Source organism: Microcaecilia unicolor, chromosome 3 (genome assembly GCF_901765095.1).
Source record: "Microcaecilia unicolor chromosome 3, aMicUni1.1, whole genome shotgun sequence".
NCBI classification, from domain to species: Eukaryota; Metazoa; Chordata; class Amphibia; order Gymnophiona; family Siphonopidae; genus Microcaecilia; species Microcaecilia unicolor.
The window spans coordinates 43,025,646-43,048,951 of NC_044033.1; the positions used below are offsets into that span (position 1 = coordinate 43,025,646).

The 23,306-nt window shown below is 43.8% G+C and overlaps 1 protein-coding gene across 1 annotated transcript in view; it reads left to right on the plus strand.

Annotated features, from left to right (window-relative positions):
• Positions 1 to 23,306, plus strand: part of ACYP2 (acylphosphatase 2) — a 260,944-nt gene that overhangs the window by 37,333 nt on the left and 200,305 nt on the right. The window contains exon 3 of the mRNA XM_030195845.1: positions 14,026 to 14,135. Coding sequence (XP_030051705.1) covers positions 14,026 to 14,135 — 110 coding nt within the window. The remainder of the gene's footprint in view (positions 1 to 14,025; positions 14,136 to 23,306) is intronic.

A 23,306-nucleotide genomic window follows, 5' to 3' on the forward strand; every position in this document is an offset into this window, starting at 1 on the left:
CTCCAAGGTGTGTGTCTCTGGAGTTTCTCAAGGCACATTGGCCCCCAGCTGAGATGAGACTAGATCCTGGTCTGTGCTCTGTCTCTCTCCCTCAAATACTGCCTGCACTGCAGTGCCCCAACTGGCTGCTGGAGGTACCTTCTTCATTCTGCTTCCTGTTACTATCCCTCCCCCATACATTCTGCTTTGCCTGATTACAGGGAGTTCCTTAGACATAGCCAAAAAAGGAAGCAGGTAAGGATATATTACTGAAAGTTCTTTTGTCTTCCCTGGTAGCGTATGCCTTGTAGCGCTATAGAAATGCTAAATAGTAGTAGTAGTAGTAGTAATAGAGGATTTCAAACTTCTTCTACTAACCTATAAATGTACTCACTCTGCTGCTCCCCAGTATCTCTCCACACTCGTCCTTCCCTACACCCCTTCCCGTGCACTCCGCTCCATGGATAAATCCTTCTTATCTGTTCCCTTCTCCACTACTGCCAACTCCAGACTTCGCGCCTTCTGTCTCGCTGCACCCTACGCCTGGAATAAACTTCCTGAGCCCCTACGTCTTGCCCCATCCTTGGCCACCTTTAAATCTAGACTGAAAGCCCACCTCTTTAACATTGTTTTTGACTTGTAACCACTTGTAACCACTCGCTTCCACCTACCCTCCTCTCTTCCTTCCCGTTCACATTAATTGATTTGATTTGCTTACTTTATTTATTTTTTGTCTATTAGATTGTAAGCTCTTTGAGCAGGGACTGTCTTTCTTCTATGTTTGTGCAGCGCTGCGTATGCATTGTAGCGCTATAGAAATGCTAAATAGTAGTAGTAGTAGTAATTTCCCAAGTGATCACAAAGTTTACATCCTAATTTCTTGGCTCCCAGGGGTTTTGACCCAGCTTTCTTGTCACATTCTGTAGACATTTTTAAATGGTGTTACTGTTATATCACTCATAATTAACATCTGGGACTTATGGTGATGGGACATTGGGTTCCAGCAGATCAGATCCACCAAAAATAATATTTTCTGTCTGGCATGCAGTTTTAAAAAGAAACTAGACAGATAAATATTTTTCTTGTTCTCAGACTCTTAACCTGCTGCAACATCATTGAAATTCTTCCAGTACTTAGAGGGAAAAGGGAAAAAAAGATTTATCTCTTTGCTGTATTCAAAATGAATAAACAAAGGATGTGTGGCCTGGAGGAGGGGAAGAAGGCAGAAGGTATCCAGACCACTGATTCATTTTCACAAATGGATCCATTAATCTGATCTGGCACATACGGTACATGGTAGTCCATGTGACTCAAATTGCAAGGAAGATGAAAATAAAGATTGGCAAACAAGTTATAAGCTATATCCTTGTACAGAAGCAAACCAAAATGGCTTTTTCAGTTTTGGCTGAAACCGAAGCTGCAGCCAAAACTCATTACCTGGTTTTGGCCAAAAAAAGAAAACTCAAGTTTGGTTGTGTGAATGTGAACCAGTGAAGGCCGCTGAGGGCAGTACTTGTCCCTCTGCTAAATCCACAGTATCCAAGCCAGAATATAATTTAAATTATGAAAGAACATATTTTACCTCCACATACATGGACCGCTGCTAATAAAAAGTGAAACTAAAAGCCATAGTGCGTCATTGTTTTGCGTGCTGGCCTCTGAGCAATGGGGAGGAATAGGGAATGACATCAGTATGCATTTACAGGCCGATATCCTGCTTGAGAGTGACTGCTCCGGTCTCTCTTGCCCCCACCTTGTGTGGAGGCTCAAACTCTGTGGCTGATCTGAGGCGTTTCAGTTGGCGCATCTTTCTGGAGCAAGTGTCAGTGGTAGTGCATCCGTGTGCGCACAAGCGTGTGGATCACTGTCGTATGGGCCTGCCTCCGTGGTGCCCCTTGCCTTGGGCTCGCTCATCCCAGGTGAATTAGACTCTGGTTCAGAGGAGCGTTCTTGCTCGGGTCTCTCTTGCCCCCACCCTGTGTGGAGGCTCAGACTCTGTGGCTGAAATGGAGCGTCTCCATTAGCGCATTTTTCTGGAGCAAGTGCCAGTGTTAGTGCACCCGTGTGGATCACTGTCGTACGGGCCTGCCTCCGTGGTGCGCTTTGCCTTGGGCTTGCTCATTTCAGGTGAATTAGACTCTGATGAAAATAGATCAGGTTCCTCAGGATATGAGGGCTCTTCTGACTCGAACTGCTTCAATGTGCTAGTAGGTGATGGAGTGTGTACCATCGCATGAGTTTTGGTTCGTAGAGCATAGTCTTTAGAGGCGAAGTGGCTAAGTTGGTTCTTTCTGCCATTCTGACCCACAGCAGCTTCGAAAACCTTGGCCTTTGCCTCAAGTGAAGCTATTTCTTTCTCTTGCTGGAGCACTTCTGTGACAATGTTCAGCTCAGCTTTTTCACGTGCAGTCTCAGCCTCCATCTCAGCCCTTTTGCTTGCTTCTCCAACCTCCATCTCGGCCTTTCTGCGGGCTTCCTCAGCCTCCAGCACAGCCCGTTTTAGCTTCAGGGCGTTTTCTTGTTCATTGTAGCAACGGTGAGCTTTAGCCATCTCTGCCATAACCTGCGCCTGAAGGGCCGCCGACCTAGCTGTTGATTGGCTGGAGCAGTTTGTTGCCCGTGACTTGGAGGATCTCAAGGTTTTGGATGTGTGTCTAGAAGAGTGAGAGCACAGGGAGCTGCTGTATTGTGGATCTACAGTTGTATTCACTGCTTTCTTTACAGCCTTTGCTACTTCAGCTCTAAGCTTCTGGTCTTTGGCTTCTTGGAATGCCTTTCTCAAAAGACTCTGATGAACTGGTAATATTCTTCTGCATTTTTCTTATAGAGTGCATAACTGGTCTGTAGTGATAACAGACAGGTGTCATTGTCTACCTCTGCCTTTGAAGCATTAAGCATGTTTTCCTCCACCTCTCCCCAGAGCTTGTTTAGGTTCTCACTATACTTTTCCTGTTTCGCTTTGTAAATTTCCAGAGCCTTTTGGGTTAACTTGCGAGTGTTTGCATCAGATTCTCCCATTGTGTGGTTGCTGGCTTGTTTGTCTTTATTAAGTGAGGCGTCAGCTCTTGTATGAGGGAAGGCTAGAGGTGTAGAGACTACTCGGTATGAAAGCTGTGCTGGGACTTGCTTGCAGTTGCTTCCATCTCTCCTCGACTTAAGAAGCTAGTCTGCCTTTCAAGCTGTTGAAATCAGTACTGGTTCAGGTTTCAATGATAAGACAACAAACAGAGGAGATGGGAGGGGGGAAAGTAGCTCTGAGTCAGGGTCCTCCCTCAATCAGTTTCTTAGCAACTAATTGCTTTCCACCCTCTTTGCTCAGAGGACCTTCAGGGCTCAGATTTCTGACTTTGTCTGGAGGAAGAAGGGAGGGGGGAACTTCAGAGCATCTTCAAGGTAATTAGCACAGAGGTGTGACGAATTCAACACAAAGATCTCAAGCTGGAAGATTCTGTCTCACTCTGATGTCCTGTTTCAAAGTTCCTGATCAATTCTGCAACAGCCACTTTTAAACTACTTTCATCTCTTAATCTTTCTTATGCTTGCTTAGAATGTTAAAATTTTCACAGATTTGCCAATACAAAAACAGTTTTTCTCTTTCTGATTCTTTAGCTGCCTTTGCTTACTGACGACCCAGATGGGAGGGGGTTGCTTCTGTGCAGGGAAAGGTACTTAAAAAGACAATAGGAAGGTTCTTAATCACTCTTAGGAATGTGGTCAGCGAGGAAATGCTAGCTCATAGACACTGGATTTAACTTCTATAAATCTTGTTTCTTCACAAACTTAACTCTTCTGATAAATGCACTTTAAACAGTCCCATACATTGCTGGTCTTAGCTACAAGTTCGCTTGAATGCAGATCAGTTAACATCCAGAATACACAAGCAGAGTTATTCGATTCTATTTTCCTCTCTGGTTTGATTAACTCACAAATCTGCCTCTTCACAACTTAACTCTTCTGCTGTTGTCCTTAAATGCAGTTCTGATGGCTCTTTTAAAGGCATGCTTGTCCTGCTGAAACTTTCTTATTTCCTTCAATAACTATTTAGTTGTTACTTTTGTTTTTTTACTGTCAAGCCTCTTAAGACTTGTTACTGTAAAGTCCTAATATCTTGAAGTATAACCTTGGTACACCAGAGCACACCTGAAGTCTCTATTATTTTCTGAAGTTTCTTTTTATTGAATAAATACAGATAATTTACTCACAGTCATGATGTTCAGAATTGTTGCCCCAGGGCACAGAGACTCCGTAATTCTGAGAGTTGTATCAATGGTTGGAGGTGGAAATCTGAAGACAGGCAGCTTTATTGCAGAGGTGGGAAATAGTTGAACAGATAGAAGTATCTCAGAGCTGGGTGACTGGAGAGTGCAATATCTCATTAAGAAGATATATTCAAGGTAAAAAAAACAAGTTTGTTCCAAGGAGTGAAGCAGGACAAGTGCTGTCTGAAGCAATATGGAGAATACCTCATGGCGAGGGGGAGGGAGAGGCTAAAAAGGGCTCACACAGGCCTAGGGAGGAGGGGGTAAATAGACCAATGGGGCCAGAGCCTGCCATCGGGTAGCAAGGGGTGGTCCTAGAGGACAGCCTTCAATTGGAGAGAAAGGTCATACCTAGCTGACCTCTTAGGACAGAGATAGTAAGAATGACCAGGAAATGGTAGCAGGTATACAAAGGAGCCAAGCTTGGCTGAGAAAGAGAGGAGGTCTGGGCCACAGCACAAACCAATGATAACAGTTCTTGTACAGACAAGCAAGTGTGGCTGCATTGCCTGTGAACTACATTACACACAATGCATTGCTCATGTATCTTTGCAGTGAGAACTGCAGCAATGAAAATCCTTAGAAGTGAGAATAACAGTAAAAGCATTGAACACATTTTAGGATCCCATTATAAACTAGTGTGAGGCTGTCAGAGGACAGAACCGGGGGGGGGGGGGGGGGGGGGGGGAGTAGGGAGTTTTCGAGGGAGCAGGGTTATATTCAAAATGTATTTGTCAGTGCTCCAAAGCTTGCTTTGTTGTTTATAATGCTGTGGATTTCAGAGCTGTGCTATATGCCTTTATTTTTGCTTACGATGTCAATAAAGATATTTCTATATAAAAACAATAACAAATGCTTATGTGGGGTTTTTTTATTTGAAAGTTTCCCATATGTAGATATATATCATGAAATAAAATTGAAAATCACTAAAACAGCATTAAAAACTATTGTAGCTGGTAGAAACAGCAGTAATAAACGCTCTTTATTTTGTGCTAATTTTTCTACACTGTTTCTATACAATATACAGTAATACATGGCCAGATCTCAGTGAGGATATCCTGTTTCCTGATGTTCATCTTAACTGTTGTTGTAATCTGCCTTGGGAAGCCTGGTGTTATTAAGATGGAATATATTGAATGGGCTTTGTTGGCATTACTGCACTGGGAGCTGCTAGTGCGGCTTGATAAAAGAGGCACTAAATGGGCTATGTCCTTAATGCAGTCCATTGGTTTTCTTATATTTTGTTCTTATGATGACTCTTATGATACTGTATCAAATCTGAAAACTCTTATCTCATATTTCTGGATGATAATAACATCATGGGAGCAAGTTGATGGATATGTTGAATATTTAACAGTGTTGAGATTAGGGAGGTCACGTGATGGTTTGAGGAAGGAAGTCGCGTCTTTCTTCTCTCCGGGGCTCCCCTTCCTTCATTCCCCGAATAACGAGTGAAAATTGCATGAAAACATTCCGAAATTGAATGCACATCTACTGCCTATCAATGGATTCTTTTGTTACAAAGGAGACTCGGGCGTCAGCGCTGAAATCAGGAAAAAAAAGCGCCAAGAAACAGCGTGGATCGGGGGATGCCAAGATGGCGCCCGACCCGATCTCGGACTCCCCTCCGCGATTCCACCCGCTACAAGTACAGCAAATTACAGAAGCGGTGAAAGCGGCTTTACAGCCAGAGCTAACAAAGCTATTGGAACAAATAGCGGGTGTGGAGTCGCTGTTAGGAGAAACAACTAGAAGAACGGGGGAACTTGAAGTACGAGTGTCTGAGTTGGAGGACTCGAGCAGGGACAGGGAAACTGCTGTCCAAGACTTACAGAAACTGTTGCGAACTCAAGCAAAACATTTGGACGACCTAGAAAATAGATCTCGGAGGTCTAACCTCCGTCTGATCGGGATTCCGGAATCGGTGTCTGATCGTGCCCTACCTACCCAGTTGGAGAATTGGCTGAAATCCGAGTTCGCGCTCTCGGACAGCGCTGGCCCGCTGTGCCTGGAGAGAGCGCATCGCCTGGGTAGGAAAACCGGAGGAGGCAACAGGCCGAGAGTGGTCATAATTAAGGTACATAACTTCCTGCACAAGGAGGAAATCTTGAGAGGGGCTCGTTCCAAATGGGACTCATTGTCGTTTGATGGAGCAGCTGTAAAAATTTTTCAGGATTACTCCGCGGCCCTGCAGGAGCGTAGGAGGGCGTTCGGTCCAGTGTGCCGCCATTTGGCAGTGAAAAATCAAAGATTTATGTTACTATACCCAGCCCAGCTTAAAGTGCTGGAAGAGGGAGGCTGGAAGATGTACTACTCGCCGGAAGAGCTCAGGGCCTACTGCGGGAGAATCCTCCCTCTCCCCCTGGACAAAATGGCTGATGGAACTTTCAGGAAGAGGGCCAAGGGGGAGCCCGTTAATAGGCACAAGTCGCACATGGGCTGTTGGTAAATGATGCACCCAGTTGACACCTGTTATGTTATACTGTCATTTAAAACAGTTTGTTTGGGGGCTGTTGTATGTTATGCATAAGTTGTAACTTAATGTAAGGAAAGAGGAATGGATGACAAAGGAATGAGTGAGGGGAAGGGGACCCCTGCCATTGACAGACCGGCGCTCTTCTAGTAGATTTTGCGAAAGAAGAGGGCATGGGTAGTTGGGGGGGGGGGGGAATTTGGGGGGGAGGGGGGAGGGTACGGGAGGGAGGAAGAGGGGGGAAGGGGGGGATTACAGAATTCCAGAGGGTTGAAGGTCAGGGATACGCCGCAGGGTTAAGGGTTAAGACAGAGGGAGACTTAGGCGGAGCTGGGCGCCTGGGTTACCCGTATGTTACTATGTATTATACTTATGGAAATTACTCCATTTGTAACGGGGGGGCGCCCGGACTAGATTTATAACTTGGAATGTAGGGGGCATAACATCTCCAATCAAGAGGACTAAGATCCTACAGGCTTTAAAAAGACACCGTGTCGATGTGGCTTGCATTCAGGAGACGAGATTGTCACAGGAGGAATTACAAAAATTGAAGCGTGCTTGGGTAGGAGAGGTATTCGGGGCGGAGGCTGAGGGCAGGCGTAGTGGGGTAGCAATCCTAATTCGAAGGGGGGCAGTGGCTAAGGCACAATTGGTGGGTAGTGACCCTGAGGGGAGGTATGTGGTGGTACGTCTCTGGCTCCACCATATTGAATATTTGGTAGTAGCGCTATACGCCCCAAACCAACATGGGAGACCCTTCTATGATCATTTGCTCCAGATGTGTATTCCACATAGATCATTGCCACTGCTTATAATGGGAGACTTTAACTTAGTAGCCGATCCCACATTAGATAGCTCCGCCTCTGGGAGGGCGACCCGGAGGGGCCCAGAATCAAGGATTTTATCTCAATTTATGCAGGCTCTTGAAGTGGTGGATTCTTGGCGTGTCTTACATCCAGGGGAACGGGATTATACCCACCTCTCGAGGGCACATGGGACACTCTCCCGATTGGACTATATTTTGGTAGACCGAAGGGTTTTCCCATACGTGAGTGCAGTGGAGATTGGCCCGGAGGAAATTTCAGACCACTCTATGGTTTGGCTGGATTTAGAAGACCGAGACCCAGGGATTGGGGGAAGAGGGTGGAGGTTTCCCTCATATTTGGCTAATGACCCAGCGTTTAAACAGCATTGGTTAGAGAGTTGGGGGGAATACTTACGATTTAATGGAAGACACAAGGATGACCCCATATTGTTCTGGCAGGCAGCGAAAGCGGTCATACGGGGCGCAGTGATTGCATTCACGGTAAAACGTGAACGTAGAATTACAGGGGCGATCTTTAATCTAGAACGCAACTTGGGGAGAGCTAGACGCCGGTTTGCTGCGACCCCAACGAATCATAACCGGGAACAGATGAAAATAGCCCAAATATCTTTAAACTCTCTATTACATGAAAGAGCCTCTAGAGCTTTAGTGACTAGGAAGTTCCGCCTCCAGAGATACGGGAATAAGTCAGGAGCAATGTTAGCAAAGGTGGTTAAGTCCTGGGGTGGACCGAGAGTGATAGTGGCGGTGAAAGATCGGGCAGGGCACATCCAGAATGGGAGGGAGGGAGTGCAACAGGTGTTTCAAAAATTTTACAGTGATTTGTATAAAAAGCAAACCCCCCCATCCTTAGCAACCATAGCAGATTATTTGAGAGAAGCTGGGATGCCAGAATTGACGGCATTGAAAGTGGAGGAACTAAATAGCCCTATCACAGGAAAGGAGCTGCAGGGAATCATTCGGGCACTCCCCTCAAACTCAGCTCCAGGCCCAGACGGGTTCTCTAGCGAATTTTATAAAATTTTAAGTCCGCACTTGGTGGGTCCCCTACATTCATACCTGGAAGAGGTAGTGACTCAGGGACAATTTCCAGCTTATGCTAATGAAGCATTAATAACATTATTGCTTAAGCCAGGGAAACCTGAAAATCAAGCTGGCTCTTACAGACCGATCTCACTAATTAACGTAGATGTAAAAATTCTTGCAAAGTTGTTGGCTAATAGATTGCAGGAATATCTACCTAGGCTTATTGGTCAAGAACAGGTGGGATTTGTCCGTAACAGACATTCAGGAACCAACGTGCGGCGATTGTTATTAGCCCTAGCTCAGACCCAGCGTTCAGGCTGTGAAACGATGTTGGTCAGCCTGGACGCTGAAAAAGCATTTGATAAGGTGGGTTGGGATTATATGTTTGAGGTACTACAATTTGTAGGCGTGAGAGGCTGGGCATTTGGGGCTATCAGATCATTATATTCTAACCCTAAAGCAGCCGTGCTGATTAATGGAGGCAGAACCCAGCAAATAAATATAGAGAGAGGGACCAGGCAGGGATGTCCCCTGTCCCCACTCCTCTTTGTGCTTTCCATTGAGCCATTGATTAGAAGTATCCAGCGGAGAGAAGGGGTGGCAGGGGTGTCAGTAGGGGGAGACCGGGTAAAGACATTTGCCTTTGCAGATGATTTGTTGATCATTTCCACATCCCCAAGTGTGGCCTTACCAGCCCTTTTGGAGGAGATAGAACGATTTAGTGTTATATCAGGGTTTCAAATCAATCGGGAAAAATCGCAAATGATGAGATTACATGATCATTTAGATGGCCCCGGCCCAAATGATTTTTCACTGCAGAAGGCGGGGACGGAGATGAAGTATTTGGGTATATTAATTCCTAGGACATTAAGCTGTCTGTACGAGGTGAACATTCAAAAGTTGCTGAGGGACACGGCTAGAAAACTGGAGCAGTGGCGGGGTCTTCCTATCTCCCTCTTGGGACGTGTCGCGCTTTACAACATGATGGTTATCCCCTGCTGGTCATATATGTTCCAAACCCTACCTCTACACTTCACTAATAGGGATGAAAGACGATTGAATGGAATGTTAAGGAAATTCTTGTGGCGGGGAAGGAAACCTAGGTTCCCTTTAGACAAAATGTATGTTCCAAAAGAGTATGGAGGGTTGGGCTTACAGAGTGTGCGACACCTGGCGGTTGCAAATGCTATGAGACATGTAACAGATTGGTTCCGTAACTCTACAGACTTCTCAGCCACTGCCATGGAATTGAGTCTATTTGAACCTATTCATTTCAGTAGTTGTCTCCATGGGAGTGGGGGGGCCTCTTCACTGTTGAACATTTCTAATATCCTGCCACAGGCACAGAAGGCATGGAACTGGATCTGCAGATTACATCACTTTTCGACAAAGGTCACCCCGATGTTACCATTGTGTGGGAACCCTGAATTCCCCCCCCCCCCCCCCCCCCCCGGAATGATGTATAATGTCTTCAAACAATGGAGAGAGCGGGGCATAATTTACCTGCAACAGATTTTAACCCGGGAGGGACAGCTGCAATTGTTTCAGGAATTACAAAAAAGAGGTCTATTTCACCCTAAAGACTACTTTCATTACTGGCAGTTACTACATTACACGAGGAGCCTACCTTGGGAATCTTTAGCGGAAGATGTGCAAGAGGAATTGCCAGTGGCGTTTGCCTTGGGATCGCAACAAAAAGTTCCATTGAGATTCCATCTCCGACATATCAAAGATACAATTGCAGAACCGGATTTTGGCAAATACGCGGAGGCTTGGAGCAGGGACCTGCTAGTAGAAGTTTCATCGGGTTTGCTTAAAGAACATGTGTTAACACTGCATAGAGCGTCTCCCCTAGCGGACCATTGGGAGCTACAGTATCGCTTTGCTTTTCGGATGCATATGCCGCCCCGGATGTGCCCCAGATGGGATGTGCCCCAAGTGCTATGCTGAAGGGGCGACCTTGGGACATATGTATTGGGCCTGCCCAAAAATTCAGAACTTCTGGTCTACTCTACTTTTAAAGGTTTCTGCTTTGTGGAGAACTAAGTGGTCTGGTTCGCCACTCCTGCTGTTTGGGAGTCCCTGCTTAAGAGCTCCAAGGCCGAAAGGTCTTATAAACTTTGTCCGGCGAGCTACTCTGATTGCAAAAAAGTCCATTCTAGCAGCTTGGTTATCACCGGAAGGCCCATCTCTTCAAAGCTGGTGAGTACGGATGGTACAACTACTGCGAACTGAGCGTATGATGATAAAAGAAGGAGACAGGCGTGAGTTTGATAAATTTTGTTTGAGATGGGGCCCGTTTTTGGACTCTTTGCCCCCAAGAGCGAAAAGCTCCCTTTTGAACATTTGACTGATAGAATAACCCAGGACGCTGTCCCATTGACCTATATCTAGAGACTTGGAAGGGAAGGGGAGGGTAGAGGGGTGGGAATAGGTGATAAATGTGGACCTGGGGGGGGGGGATCTCGGGGGGCCATCAGAACACAGGCTCCTTGGGATCTGCTCTCTTGGTTGTTGTTTAGTGCTATAATAGAAGAAGGGGGAGGGGGGATATAAAATTGAAAAACAAATTGATGACAATGGCTTTAGGAACAAATGTGGTAAAAACAATTTTATGTTTCTTGAGATTGGTATCTAAATGTTTCCTATCTTATTGTATTGGATCTTTTTGATGTTCATCAATAAAAAATTATTGAAACATAACAGTGTTGAGATTAGCATATATACCCAACTGGGCATTTAAAAGTCTGTCCTTTAATGATGCCGCATGTTCAGAAATCATAGCCATAAGTATAGACAATTATTCAATCATTATCACATGCACACACAAGAACATGTATCCATACACACATTACGAAAGTAAACAACTCATCCAAAATTTATTTTTTATTTCCTTTTTTCCATCTTCCAAAATTCCAGACAGCAGATGTACAGATCAGTAGGATCCAAAGCAGTCCAAAACAAGTAAAGTCAGAAACAGCAAAGTTTATACCTGGACAAATTATAGCTGCAAGACGCAGTTGTCTGAAGCCAGCCAAAGTGGACAAAATGACTTTTCTTAATAAAAACTGGAAGATATAGGACTTGACCAAACTTAACTTTTTACATGATGTAACATAGCTTGGCGGTGCTCACATTAAAGTTTGCCTTTGTTCAATTGCTGCTGCCTGTTTTTTTAACCCTTTGTGTTATACTATTAGCATGTGGGCCTCACTATTTCAATCTAGTTAAATCGAATCAAATTGAATCGAAAAACCAATATTTTTGAAAAAATTGAATCATATCAAAATTTTTTTGACTGAATCGGACAGTACTACTGTCCACACATTCATATCTCATTACTACCTTGAGCAGGATACCCAGTGTGACAGCTGAATAATTTGTTCGGTGTCTAGAATCCAACTTCACCCCTCTAGACCCAATTTTCTTTGGTTCTAGGCTGCATCTTCACAACTAGTATGCTAATAGTTTCAGGTTAATTGACTTTGAGGCCTTGACGTTTCAAGTCCCTATTGTCTTAGTATTGTTGTTTTTAGTGAGCCTGGTAGCTAGGGATTCCCAGCTGTGAAAATACAACTGGCTTGCTTGTCCTCGGAGAAAGCAAAGTTATTCATCTGTAGCAGGTGTTCTTTGAGGAGAGCAGGCCAAGTATTCTCACATACCCTTCCACCTCCCCTTGGAGTTGTATTCTTTAGCTATTTTACATGACTGAGGGACCCATGCTTGTGCATCACATGGGAAGGCACCAGCGCATGTACGGTGGGATGCTACTAGAAAATTCTACATTATTCTCGCTAGTCAGCATCTGTACTGGGCTCCGTCAGATGACGTCACCCAGCTGTGAGAATACTTGTCCTGCTGTCCTCAGAGAATATCTGCTACAGGTGACTATCTTTTCTGTACAGGGACCATGTCTCTGGAACGCCCTCCCACGATCATTGAGACTTCATTCTAGCTTATCAGATTTTGAGGTTGAACTAAAGACCCATCTTTTTACAGATGTTTATCAATCATTCTTATTTGGATGTCAGGACAGAGTGGCCTGTTCACACGAGGTACCTATTAGATTGTAAGCTCTTTGAGCAGGGACTGTCTCTCTTTGTTAAATTGTACAGCGCTGCGTAACCCTAGTAGCGCTCTAGAAATGTTAAGTAGTAGTAGTAGTACCCCTTTTGTGTTATCCCACCTCTTTACTATCAGGATTGCAGTCATGTCTTTGTCTATTATATATTTGCTTTACCTCTGTTTTTCTCTATTTCTGTGTTTAGACTGTAAACTTCCCTGACGGTCTCCATAGAGTGGGGTAGTAAATAAAGAAACTTGGAAACTTACTTGCAACCCTGTGTGTATGACTGTGTTTATACAGGCTCCAAGTCACACCCTCATTCACATTACCACGTGGCCATTCCCTCGCTTGTTGTGATGTGCTGTTTCTATCCCCTGGTTATGGAGATGACTGGGTGGGCTAGGCAGGAGTAGCAACTACTTAGATGAGCAGGAAAAATGGTGCTGTGGGGATGGCTAAGCACCTATTTCATGCTTGTGCACCTGCCCCAAGTGCACCCCTGTTTGTTTGGCTGGTTCCCTTGATGTAGGACCCTCCTAGTTTCCTCCACCCTGACCTTTACCTCTTCCTTACTACTACTACTACTGCTTATCATTTCTATCCCTCATTCCTTCTCTCCTCCCCAATGTGTACCTCTTCGCACCCTTCTCATTCCCTCCCCCTAGTGTCCAACATGTGCCTAGGCTGCAGCACATTGTGCCTGGCCCCTTGTAGCTTTAATCTCTGAAATTTCATATGTCTGAATCATGGTTTTGAACCTTGGTTTCACCTCAGAAAAGATTGCATCATATTAATAATGAGTGTACAACAGATATGTAAATGAAACTTGTTCCAAAGCTAATAATGATCTCAACTCCAGCCATCCCAAGCTTTGGCATTCATCAGTTGCTTCCCAGATGTTGCTTTCTGAAAGGGACTGAATAGATGACCTCTGTTTGAATTTCTTTCTTCATTAGGTATTTTTAAGGGTAAAGGGTCACAGATTTAATGTACTGCCTTTCTGTGGTACAACCAAAGCTGTTTGCATTTTTCTGTGCAGGTATTTTCTCTGTCTCTAGTTGGCTCACAATCTGTTTTTTTTTTTTTCAAGTACCTCACTTTTGCAGCACAACCATAACTTACAGAGAGAGCCTATTTTTGGATTAAAGTATCATTAGCTGCATGCTTTTTTTTTACAACACATTTTGGCAATAAAAGATTCATGGTGCTGCATTCCTAGCTGAGGCAGGTTCTCAATAAACTGGAAAACAAATATAGAGCCAAAAATAAAAAAAACAATTGAGTACATTCATTCTCAGTTGGTTACTAATCAGAAATCCAGTACCTTCATTTCAAAATATATTGTGCTCATTTTGCATGCAATGTGGTCATGTTGTTTTTCCCATTTTCAAACTAGTACACAGAAGATGAGGCCAGAAAGCTTGGAGTGGTTGGATGGGTCAAGAACACAAGACAAGGAACTGTAGCAGGCCAAGTTCAGGGACCAGAAGATAAAGTTAATTCAATGTAAGTATTAATACATTTGTATCTGAGATTTTATGAACCATTAGCAGCTGCAATCATTTTTAAATAAATATGATCTGAATTTCATTTTTCAAGGCATAGGGCAAGCATGAGGTCATTGCAAAGTATTTATAGATGCTGAACTAATTCTAGGGATACTATAAAGTGGAGGGATTTAGTTTGGCTGGAATACTCTTGACCTGTTTACAGAGTCATTGATTGCAATATGGATTATATTATTTTGGGAGTAAAACTCCTAAATGAGGTACTTTTTAAGAGGTGCATCTTTGGATCAGGAAATCAGTTACTAGCTGATACTGAGCAATGCTTTGAGGCTTCCACAAGCCTGACTTTGGAATGCAAGGAAGTGTTTTGGAGAATAATGTGAAACCAGATTTCTTTCCCATCTGTTTTTTGTCCTCAGGTAGGTGTGGTATTTGAGTGGGATGGCTACAGTTCAGTAGTTCAGTCCATCTCTAGGCTAGTTGTTCAATTCAGTCATATTCAAAAAGGTAGTAAATACATCCTAATAAAGAAATATTCTGCTTGTTAATTACTGCTTAAAAGAATAGTGCATCCTGAACAGCTGCTTGCTGGATCCTGCCTCAAGTTTTAATAAATTAATTCTTATCAGGATTATTTTAGAAAAGTAAATTTTACAAATCTGCGCTAGCAGCTGCCGCGATGAATGGGCTGTGTCGGCATTACTGCATCAGCAGCCGCTAGCACTGCTTTGTAAAAGGGGGCCTAAGTAAGAGAAATGATAACAGCTTAATTTTTCCTCCAAATATTTCACTCTTCTTATTTTTCTATCCTTCGTGAGCTAACATTATCCCAGGGCTAAGGTTCTGTATTACTGGTATTGTGCATTGCATATTTTATGGGAACACATTCAGTCTGGCCTATGATTTGTACAGTAGAGAACTTGGCAGTGCTTATTTAGTTATTCCTGCTGAAGCATTGCTCGGTTAGGAAACTATTTACTGGACAGGTATCAAGCAGTTTATTATATAAAGAATTTGTTTCTGGCATGACATGAGTATGTGTTGAAGCTGCATAAAAATCCAATCTGCTTTCCTTTTTTTAAAGTTTGTCCTGCATTATATTAAAGACACATTCTAAGGGGAGGCATATGTAAGGTGAGGGAGTGTCTTATAATGTTTTGATGTATTGTATAAGTGCTATCATTTTACTCTGTCATTAACGTTAACATTAACATATATCTTATTGTTTCAACACCTAGAAGCTTGGAATAGTTCACAGTAAAAAGTTACATATAATACAAAATCAAATTCAACTTAAAATTCTAAATGTTTCATGAAATTCAGGTAATGTAATACAATAATTCAAGAATAATAGAAAAGCTAGACTTAAGTAACATCCTAAACCTCAGATAGTCAGTCTCAGTTAGAATAGTAGTAGACAAGGAATTCCAAATAGGGACCACTACAATGTAAATAATTCTTTAGTTGTAGAGGCCAAGCGAGGTTTCAAATAAAAGGAAAACTGTAATTTATTCATATGCATAAACCTAGTGGTAGATTTGAAAAACTGAACAGAGATCGAAGTTGAAAAATATTCCAGGCAGAACCCATTCCAGATCTTAAAAACAAAGCATAAAGCTTTGAAGTGGATTCTGGCCTTCAGGAAATCTCTAAAAACCGACCTCTTCAAAAAGGCTTACCCCACCGACCCATCTTAAATCCCCAACCCAGCAACACAGCATAACCAATGATCTTACTGGACAATATATAATCTACATTCCCTTTGACCCTCCTGTTGCCTGATACACACCTACCTCATCAGACCACATTACAACCTGTATTTGTTATCAACCGAACTGGCGAATGCCATTACACTACTATGTAAGCCACATTGAGCCTGCAAATAGGTGGGAAAATGTGGGGTACAAATGTAACAAATAAAAAAAAAAAAAACAGGTAACCAATGTAAAATCCGCAACAGTGGTGTTATGATCTTAGGGAAGATGAGTCCTTGGAGTGCTGATGGATACCGGCTAGCAGCAGGCAAACCACCTGGCCAGGGCAAAGCACTAAAGCAAAAACAAGGCATGGCCGGGCTGGAGCTGGGGACAATCAGGACTGGTGCTGGAGACGGACAAAGCCGGAGCTGGCGGCAGGCAGGGGTGGAACTACAGCTGAGGACGAGCAGGGCTGGAACAAGCAGGGCTGGATATGAGGACGAGCAGGGCTGGAACTGGAGTTGAAGACAAGCAAGGCTGGAACTGAAGCTGAAGACAAGCAGGGCTGGGATAGGAGCTGAAGACAAGCAGGGCTTTAACTGAATCTGAAAAGCAGGGCTGGAACTGAAGCTGAAGACATGTAGGGCTGAAACGGAAGCTGAAGACAAGCAGGGCTGGGACTGGAGCTGAAGACAGGAAAAGCAGGTCCAATCCGAATAGGAGATAACTAGGTACGCACAACTAGGCAGGAAACCTTGTTGCAAAGGCAATGCATGAAGAGTCCTATGGTTCCTTATAAAGGCCCTCACTAATGATGCCACAACCTTTGGAGCCCTGGAATGAGGCTTGGAATGCACTTAAGAACACAGCAAGGGCACCAGAGAGAGGCTAGAATACTGGAACATCAGACTGAGGCTTGGATAGTCTCTGGAATGAGTCTTGGAAAACAGGGAAACAGACAGCAGAGGCATCAGTGCAGGAGGAACATAGAGCCAGGGAGGCACTCTAGAGAAGCCATGGAGCCCGACCACTGGAAGGAAAGGTGAGTCGGGACGTAGGGGCTCGGCCACGGCTGTGACAAGTTTGACACGATCATATTTACTTTCAGAGAAAATTAATCGGGCCATCATATTTTGAAGTAAATGAAGTCTTGCTAAAGATTTGGAAGTTAAAAAGTGAATTACAATAGTAAGTTTTTGAAAAAAATAAATGCCTGTCATCAGCCATTAATATAACTTACATAAGATGGAGAACATTTACATGGATTTAATTAAATTGAAATTGCATGACTCTTAATGGAACTACATGTTTTGTATAATGTGAGCACCCCAAACATCTTGAAATGTCTTTGTGCTCAGATATATTTGCTTGCTTGCTCTTTCTTTGTGACAAACATTCTGATGGAGATGGGTTACATGTACACGGACCAGTCATTAATGTGCTTGGTAAGGGTGCTAAGATATATTCTAGTCAGTGGCTTAGTCTGTGAGAACAGAGCCCAGCTGCTGCTGCTGTCACCATCAAGTTGCTGGTGTAGCTGGATATGGGACCCAGGGAATGAAAGCAACAGCTGTAATCAGGATTGGGGTCTGGGGGAATGACAGAAGCCTTGGGGGGAGGGGGGGGGGGGGGGAGAAAAGACTGGTGGAAGTAGGTCCAGGAAGAAGCAGCCAATGAACAGGCTGCCACTGAGCCTGGAAACCAGAGGTGAGTAGGGAAAAGAGAAGAGCTACTGACACTGGAGGCAATGTTGGAGAATGGAGCAGAAGTAGAAGACAAGTCTGAGGCAGTGCAGTTGAGGGCCCAGTATGCAGATGAGAAAAGAAGTAAGGTTTCTGTCACATTTATTTGGACTGTATGTACTGCCCTTTGCCAATGACATCAGAGGAGTTTAAAATCAAAAATAAAATGTAAAAAAGAGCAATTACAATAAAATTTCCTATAAATACTTCGAAAGTGCAAAAAAAACAACAACCCCAAAACAAAAACTTAACAAAAAACAACAAACAAATAAAGGAGGTAGTCCAGAGGAATTAAAATGAAAGTAAAGAAAAGAGACTCAAAGAGAGAAAGAGAAAGGAAAGAGTGGTGATAAGCTTAAGAAATGAAAGTAACAAAATCTTGATGAGAAATGAAGGAAATGCAGTTCATCTCTTACAGAGAGGGTTAGTTTCAAGGTGCACTACCAGTTCTAATTACCATCTAGTACAGATAAGGACCCACTAACAGTCAGTGGACAGAGACCCATATGCATCTAAAGGTAAAATGGCTGTAGCTGAGCTGGACTTTGTTGACAGAGGCAGTTGTTGAGGAGGTTGAGAAATTTTAATTTAGTTTAATATGCTTTCTCTGTCACCTTTTGATTGAACACCAAACGGGTTCATCAATATAGAGCACAAAAAAAAAAGCACTGTACAACACTGCCTTGGGTGAGTCTCTTCATAAAGGTGGTTAATAACGCTAAAAAGTAATAAATAAACTATACAATAACAAAAACAAACAAACAAGTTGTCCACTTAACAGAAGAATGAAGAACATAGACTGAGGGACAGGATAAAAAGACCCCTGTTGCGGCTGCTGGGAAACAAAACCTCAGAGCATAAGCGTCCTATATAAGCCTTCCCAGCCCCAACTGCAATCATCCCTACTGAGTCAACTTGGCTGGCAACTGAGCCAGGGTAAATAGTAGTGCACTAGCTCCATAGTCCAACAGCTTCCTTCTCTCTCTCCCCCACTGCTGCTTCTTGGGACCCACAGGGAGGACCCCCCCCCCCCCCCCCCCCAAAAAAAAGGCATAGGGCTGTTACCTCTGCACAACACTGCTGACTCTGCCATTTCCACCTCCTCTGATGCAGACTTCCTGTTTCAGAGGGAAAGACCAGTAGAGCTAGTAGCGGCACTCACAAAGGCAATGGCCCCCGCCACTCTTCTGTTTTTATGCCACTACTGCAGGTCCTAGGAAGAAGCAGTACCAACGGTGGCAGTGATTGGATGGGGGAACAGGAGATGCTGAACTCAAGAGGAGGAGGGAGAAATAAGTAGATGCTGGGCCTGGTGGAGAGAGGAAAACCAGGAGATGGTGGATCATGGGAAGTAAGGGGAACAAGAGATGCTAGACTTGGGAGGGGGAGAAGAACGAGGACATGTGGCTCGTGTAGGGGTAGAAACAAGAGGGGAATAAAGTAACAGAGGGGAGATTTTGACTCAGGGGTGGGGAAAGGAAAGCTATAAAGGAGATATGATTAGGCAAGGGGGATGTGAATAGTTTGACAGGAGATGCTGGACAAGGGGGATTGTAAACCGCTTTGGCCTGGTTTCTTTCTTTTTTTACAGAAAAGGCAGTATATAAAAACTTTTAATAAACATAAACTCACTCTCTCTCTCTCTCTATATATATATATAATGTAAATAAAACATTTTAAAGTATATAGAATGTTACATGCATCTGGATATTGGTGTAGAATGTTGGTTTTTATTGTTAACTGTGATTGCTTAGTTCCTAGAGCACTAGATGGAGCCATTTGTGTTACAGATGGCTGTGCTGTTCCAGCTAGAAGATGCATCGCATGTATATTGCTGATTTTATAAGCATATTTTTACTTACACTGTAGGGAGAGAGAGGTAGTTTTAGATAAAACTAACCTGTGCCAGTGCAAATCAGTTTTGAAATTTATTATATAATCATATTTTGCATTGCAACTGTTTAAGTGTACTGTATTACATATCCTTGCTTTGTAGGATCAGACATATTATTTCCCATATGATCAGTTTAAAATTTGAGTTCAAGCTTTCATCACGAGTCAGCTAGACCATTGTAAAAGTATATATTTGGGTTCATTTTTTTTTTGTTACATTTGTACCCCGCGCTTTCCCACTCGTGGCAGGCTCTATGCGGCGGGCAATAGAGGGTTAAGTGACTTGCCCAGAATCACAAGGAGCTGCCTGTGCCAGGAATCAAACTCAGTTCCTCAGTTCCCCAGGACCAAAGTCCACCACCCTAACCACTAGGCCACTCCTCCACTTATAACTAAACTACAAACTCTCCAAAATACTTCAGCGACTACACCGCATTAGACCTAAGCTTTGTTTGTATTGTATTCCAGTGTACAGCTGTTGGGCGTTGATGGGGGAACATCTTCAAATAAAATGTTCTTGAGCTCCAGTTTAGCGTTTCTTATTATTCTTGTAAAGTGAGTGATACTGTTATGCTGAGTAGTTTAAGCACTAAACTGCAACTTCCATTACAGCTTTCTTGCATCCTTGGCACCATGTGATTTTTAAGAAATGGCCTAGGGCAAGGCTTAAAAATTAGCCATTTAGTATTTAAAGCATAACATTTTTTAGACTAGTGCTGACTTTAGCAAAAATTGATGTAATGATGGTGGGTAAACACTGTTCACTGTAAGCTGAGTGGCTTTGTTGCCAGTGGGTAGTGGTGCTTCAATATTGTGTTTTTAATTGCTAAGGACAGGCAAGTTCCCTGGAGTCCTGCAGAACTCGTCTGTCCCTCACTATTGAAAATGTGACAGTAAAACAGTGCCCCCTGCTGGCAGGACTGTAAGTGCAGGACTCCCACTCAGCTTAGAGGGAACAGAGGTGGGTAAAAAAGTAGACTTGAAAGTGGATGGTTCTTGTTTGCTGCGTGAGTTATCTGTTCCTCTGAAAACACAGATGGAGAGTTTGGGCATTATTATTGATTCTCGGCTGTCCTTTCAGGAACAGATTGCCCAAGTTGTAAAACCTTTTTTTTTTCAGTTACGGACAATTAGAAAATTGAAGCCCATGTTGAGTCCCTGTGGTTTTAGAATGATGGTACAAAGTTTGATATTGACCAGGCTGAATTATTGTAATGCGTTATATTTAGGGGTGGTTAAGTCATGTTGTCAGGCTTTACAAGTAATTCAGAACTCAGTGGCATGAATGATTATGGGTATGAACAAGTATAAGTGTATGATGTTGCTACTTAGGCAACTACATTGGTTGCCAGTGGCATATCGAATATAGTATAAAGTTTCGATTTTGATTTATAAAATTTTACATCAGACAGTGCCTTGTTATGCATCACAGATATGCAGAGTCGGTGGTGGGAGGCGGGGCTGGTGGCTGGGAGGCGGGGATAGTTCTGTGCAGACTTATACGGTCTGTGCCAGAGCTGGTGGTGGGAGGCAGGGCTGGTGTTTGGGAGGCGGGGATAGTGCTGGGCAGACTTATATGGTCTGTGCCAGAGCCGGTGGTGGGAGGCGGGACTGGTGGTTGGGAGGCGGGGATAGTGCTGGGCAGACTTATACGGTCTGTGCCAGAGCCGGTGGTGGGAGGCAGGGATAGTGCTGGGCAGACTTATATGGTCTGTGCCAGAGCCAGTGGTGGGAGGCGGGGATAGTGCTGGACAGACTTATACGGTCTGTGCCCTGAAGAGGACAGGTAAAAATCAAAGTAGGGTATACACAAAAAGTAGCACATATGAGTTTATCTTGTTGGGCAGACTGGATGGACCGTGCAGGTTTTTTTTCTGCTGTCATCTACTATGTTACTAACAGGCATATTTTCAAAGCACTTAGGGGCTCATTTTCAAAGCACTTAGAAGTTCAAAGTTCTATAGGTTACTATGGAACTTTGTAAGTAAGTGCTTTGAAAATACTCCTCTTAGCCTTCCAAAGTTCCATAGGTTTCTATGGAACTTTGGAAGGCTACGTGCTTTGAAAATATGCCTCTATATCGTCCTTCACAGCAGCTTAGATCTGAGAATGTTAAGCAACTTTCAGTGGTAGGGTTGAGTACTCTAAATTATGTGGAAACTAAAACAAGAGCTTTTTAAACTGCTGGTCCATTGTTATGGAAGAAGCTCCCTGGTCATCTGTGTTTTTTGTCCAACTTTGTTACAGTTTAAGAAGTTTTTGAAAAGTCACCTTTTTATGCAAGCTTTTTCTGGCATTTGGTGATGGTGATTCTACAGTAGGTTCTCAGTATGATTATAGAAGAAATTTTGTGGTTAAGGTTTATAGAGAAAGTAGTCTTTTAAAATACTGGCTTTATTTATTTACAAGTAAAAAAGGCCCGTTTCTGACACAATTGAAACGGGCGCTAGCAAGGTTTTCCTTGGCGTGTGTATGTTTGAGAGAGTGTGTGTGAGAGTGACTGTGTGACTGTATGAGAGAGAGAGAGTGAATCTGCGAGTGTGTGTGTGTGACAGAGAGAGTGAGACTGGGTGCGAGTGCGTCTGTGAGAGAGAGTGTGTATGCCTGGGGCCCCTCCCTCCCACCCAGTTCCAGGGTAGATCCCCCGTTTTTGTTTTTTTTTAATTTTTGTACAGGTGGTGCATTCCCCCCTCCTCTCCTCTCGTCCCCTCCTCCGAGTTCCAGACCTCCCCTCCGAGTTCCAGACCCCTCCCGCTCTCCTAGTTCCAGACCCCACCTCCCTGCCTCCCTCCCTCCGATTTGCAGACCCCCCTCCCTCTCTCCAAGTTCCAGACCCCACCTCCCTGCCTCCCTCCCTCCGATTTGCAGATCCCCCTTCCTCCGATTTCCTGAACCCCCCTTGGAGTTCCTGACCCCTGGACCCCCCTACCGCGACCCTCTCGAGCCCCCCTTCCTGCCGCCAACCCTCGGGGCTTCGGAGCCCATCTGTGAAGAAAGTTACGGACACAGGCAGGCAGACGCGTAGAACGTTGGGGGTGAGAATTATATAGGACGCGTCATAATGGGTCTAGTGACATCAGCCAGGGCTTCGGAGCCCATCTGTGAAGAAAGTTACGGACACAGGCAGGCAGACGCATAGAATGTTGGAGGTGAGAATTATTATATAGGATGTAGATTATTTTATGTATGATTTTCTTTATAACCTGTTAAGCTTTAGGTGAGGTAAAATTTTTAAAATAAATTTATGCTCCTAAATTGGTGTCTTTAAATTAGAGCTGAGTGCCTAGACTTATACTCAGAATTTCACTAAACTTCTACCCTCTCCCCACCCCACACCCCCGTTTACTAAGCCGCACTAGCAGCTGCTGTGCAGCAGCATCGACATAGCCCATTCAAAGTGAATGGGCTGTGTCGGCATTAGTTAAACAGTGGGGTAAATTTAGGAGCAGAAGAAGTGGGCGGCAATGGGGGTGGATTTAGGGTGGGGATTTTCAGTCCTTAACTCATAAATTAGGTTCCTGAATGTAGGCAAATTAAATGCAGGTCTAAATTTATAAGCATAACTTTTAAGCTCTTAAATTAAGACACATTTTAAGCTGAAAACTTAGGGGTCCTTTTACTAAGCTGTGTTTACTAAGCTGTGGCAAATAGTGGCCTTTGTGTTCCCTTATAAGGGTTTTTCCCATGTTCTAAGGCCATTTTTGCTGCAGCTGTTTCCATTTTTTGTAGTAACTGCCCTGCGCTGTTGCCATTAGCATTCAGCATTTAAAAAAAATTACTGCATGAGCACTTATTACCACACATTTTGTAGATAGTAAGGGCTCACACGGAAATCCT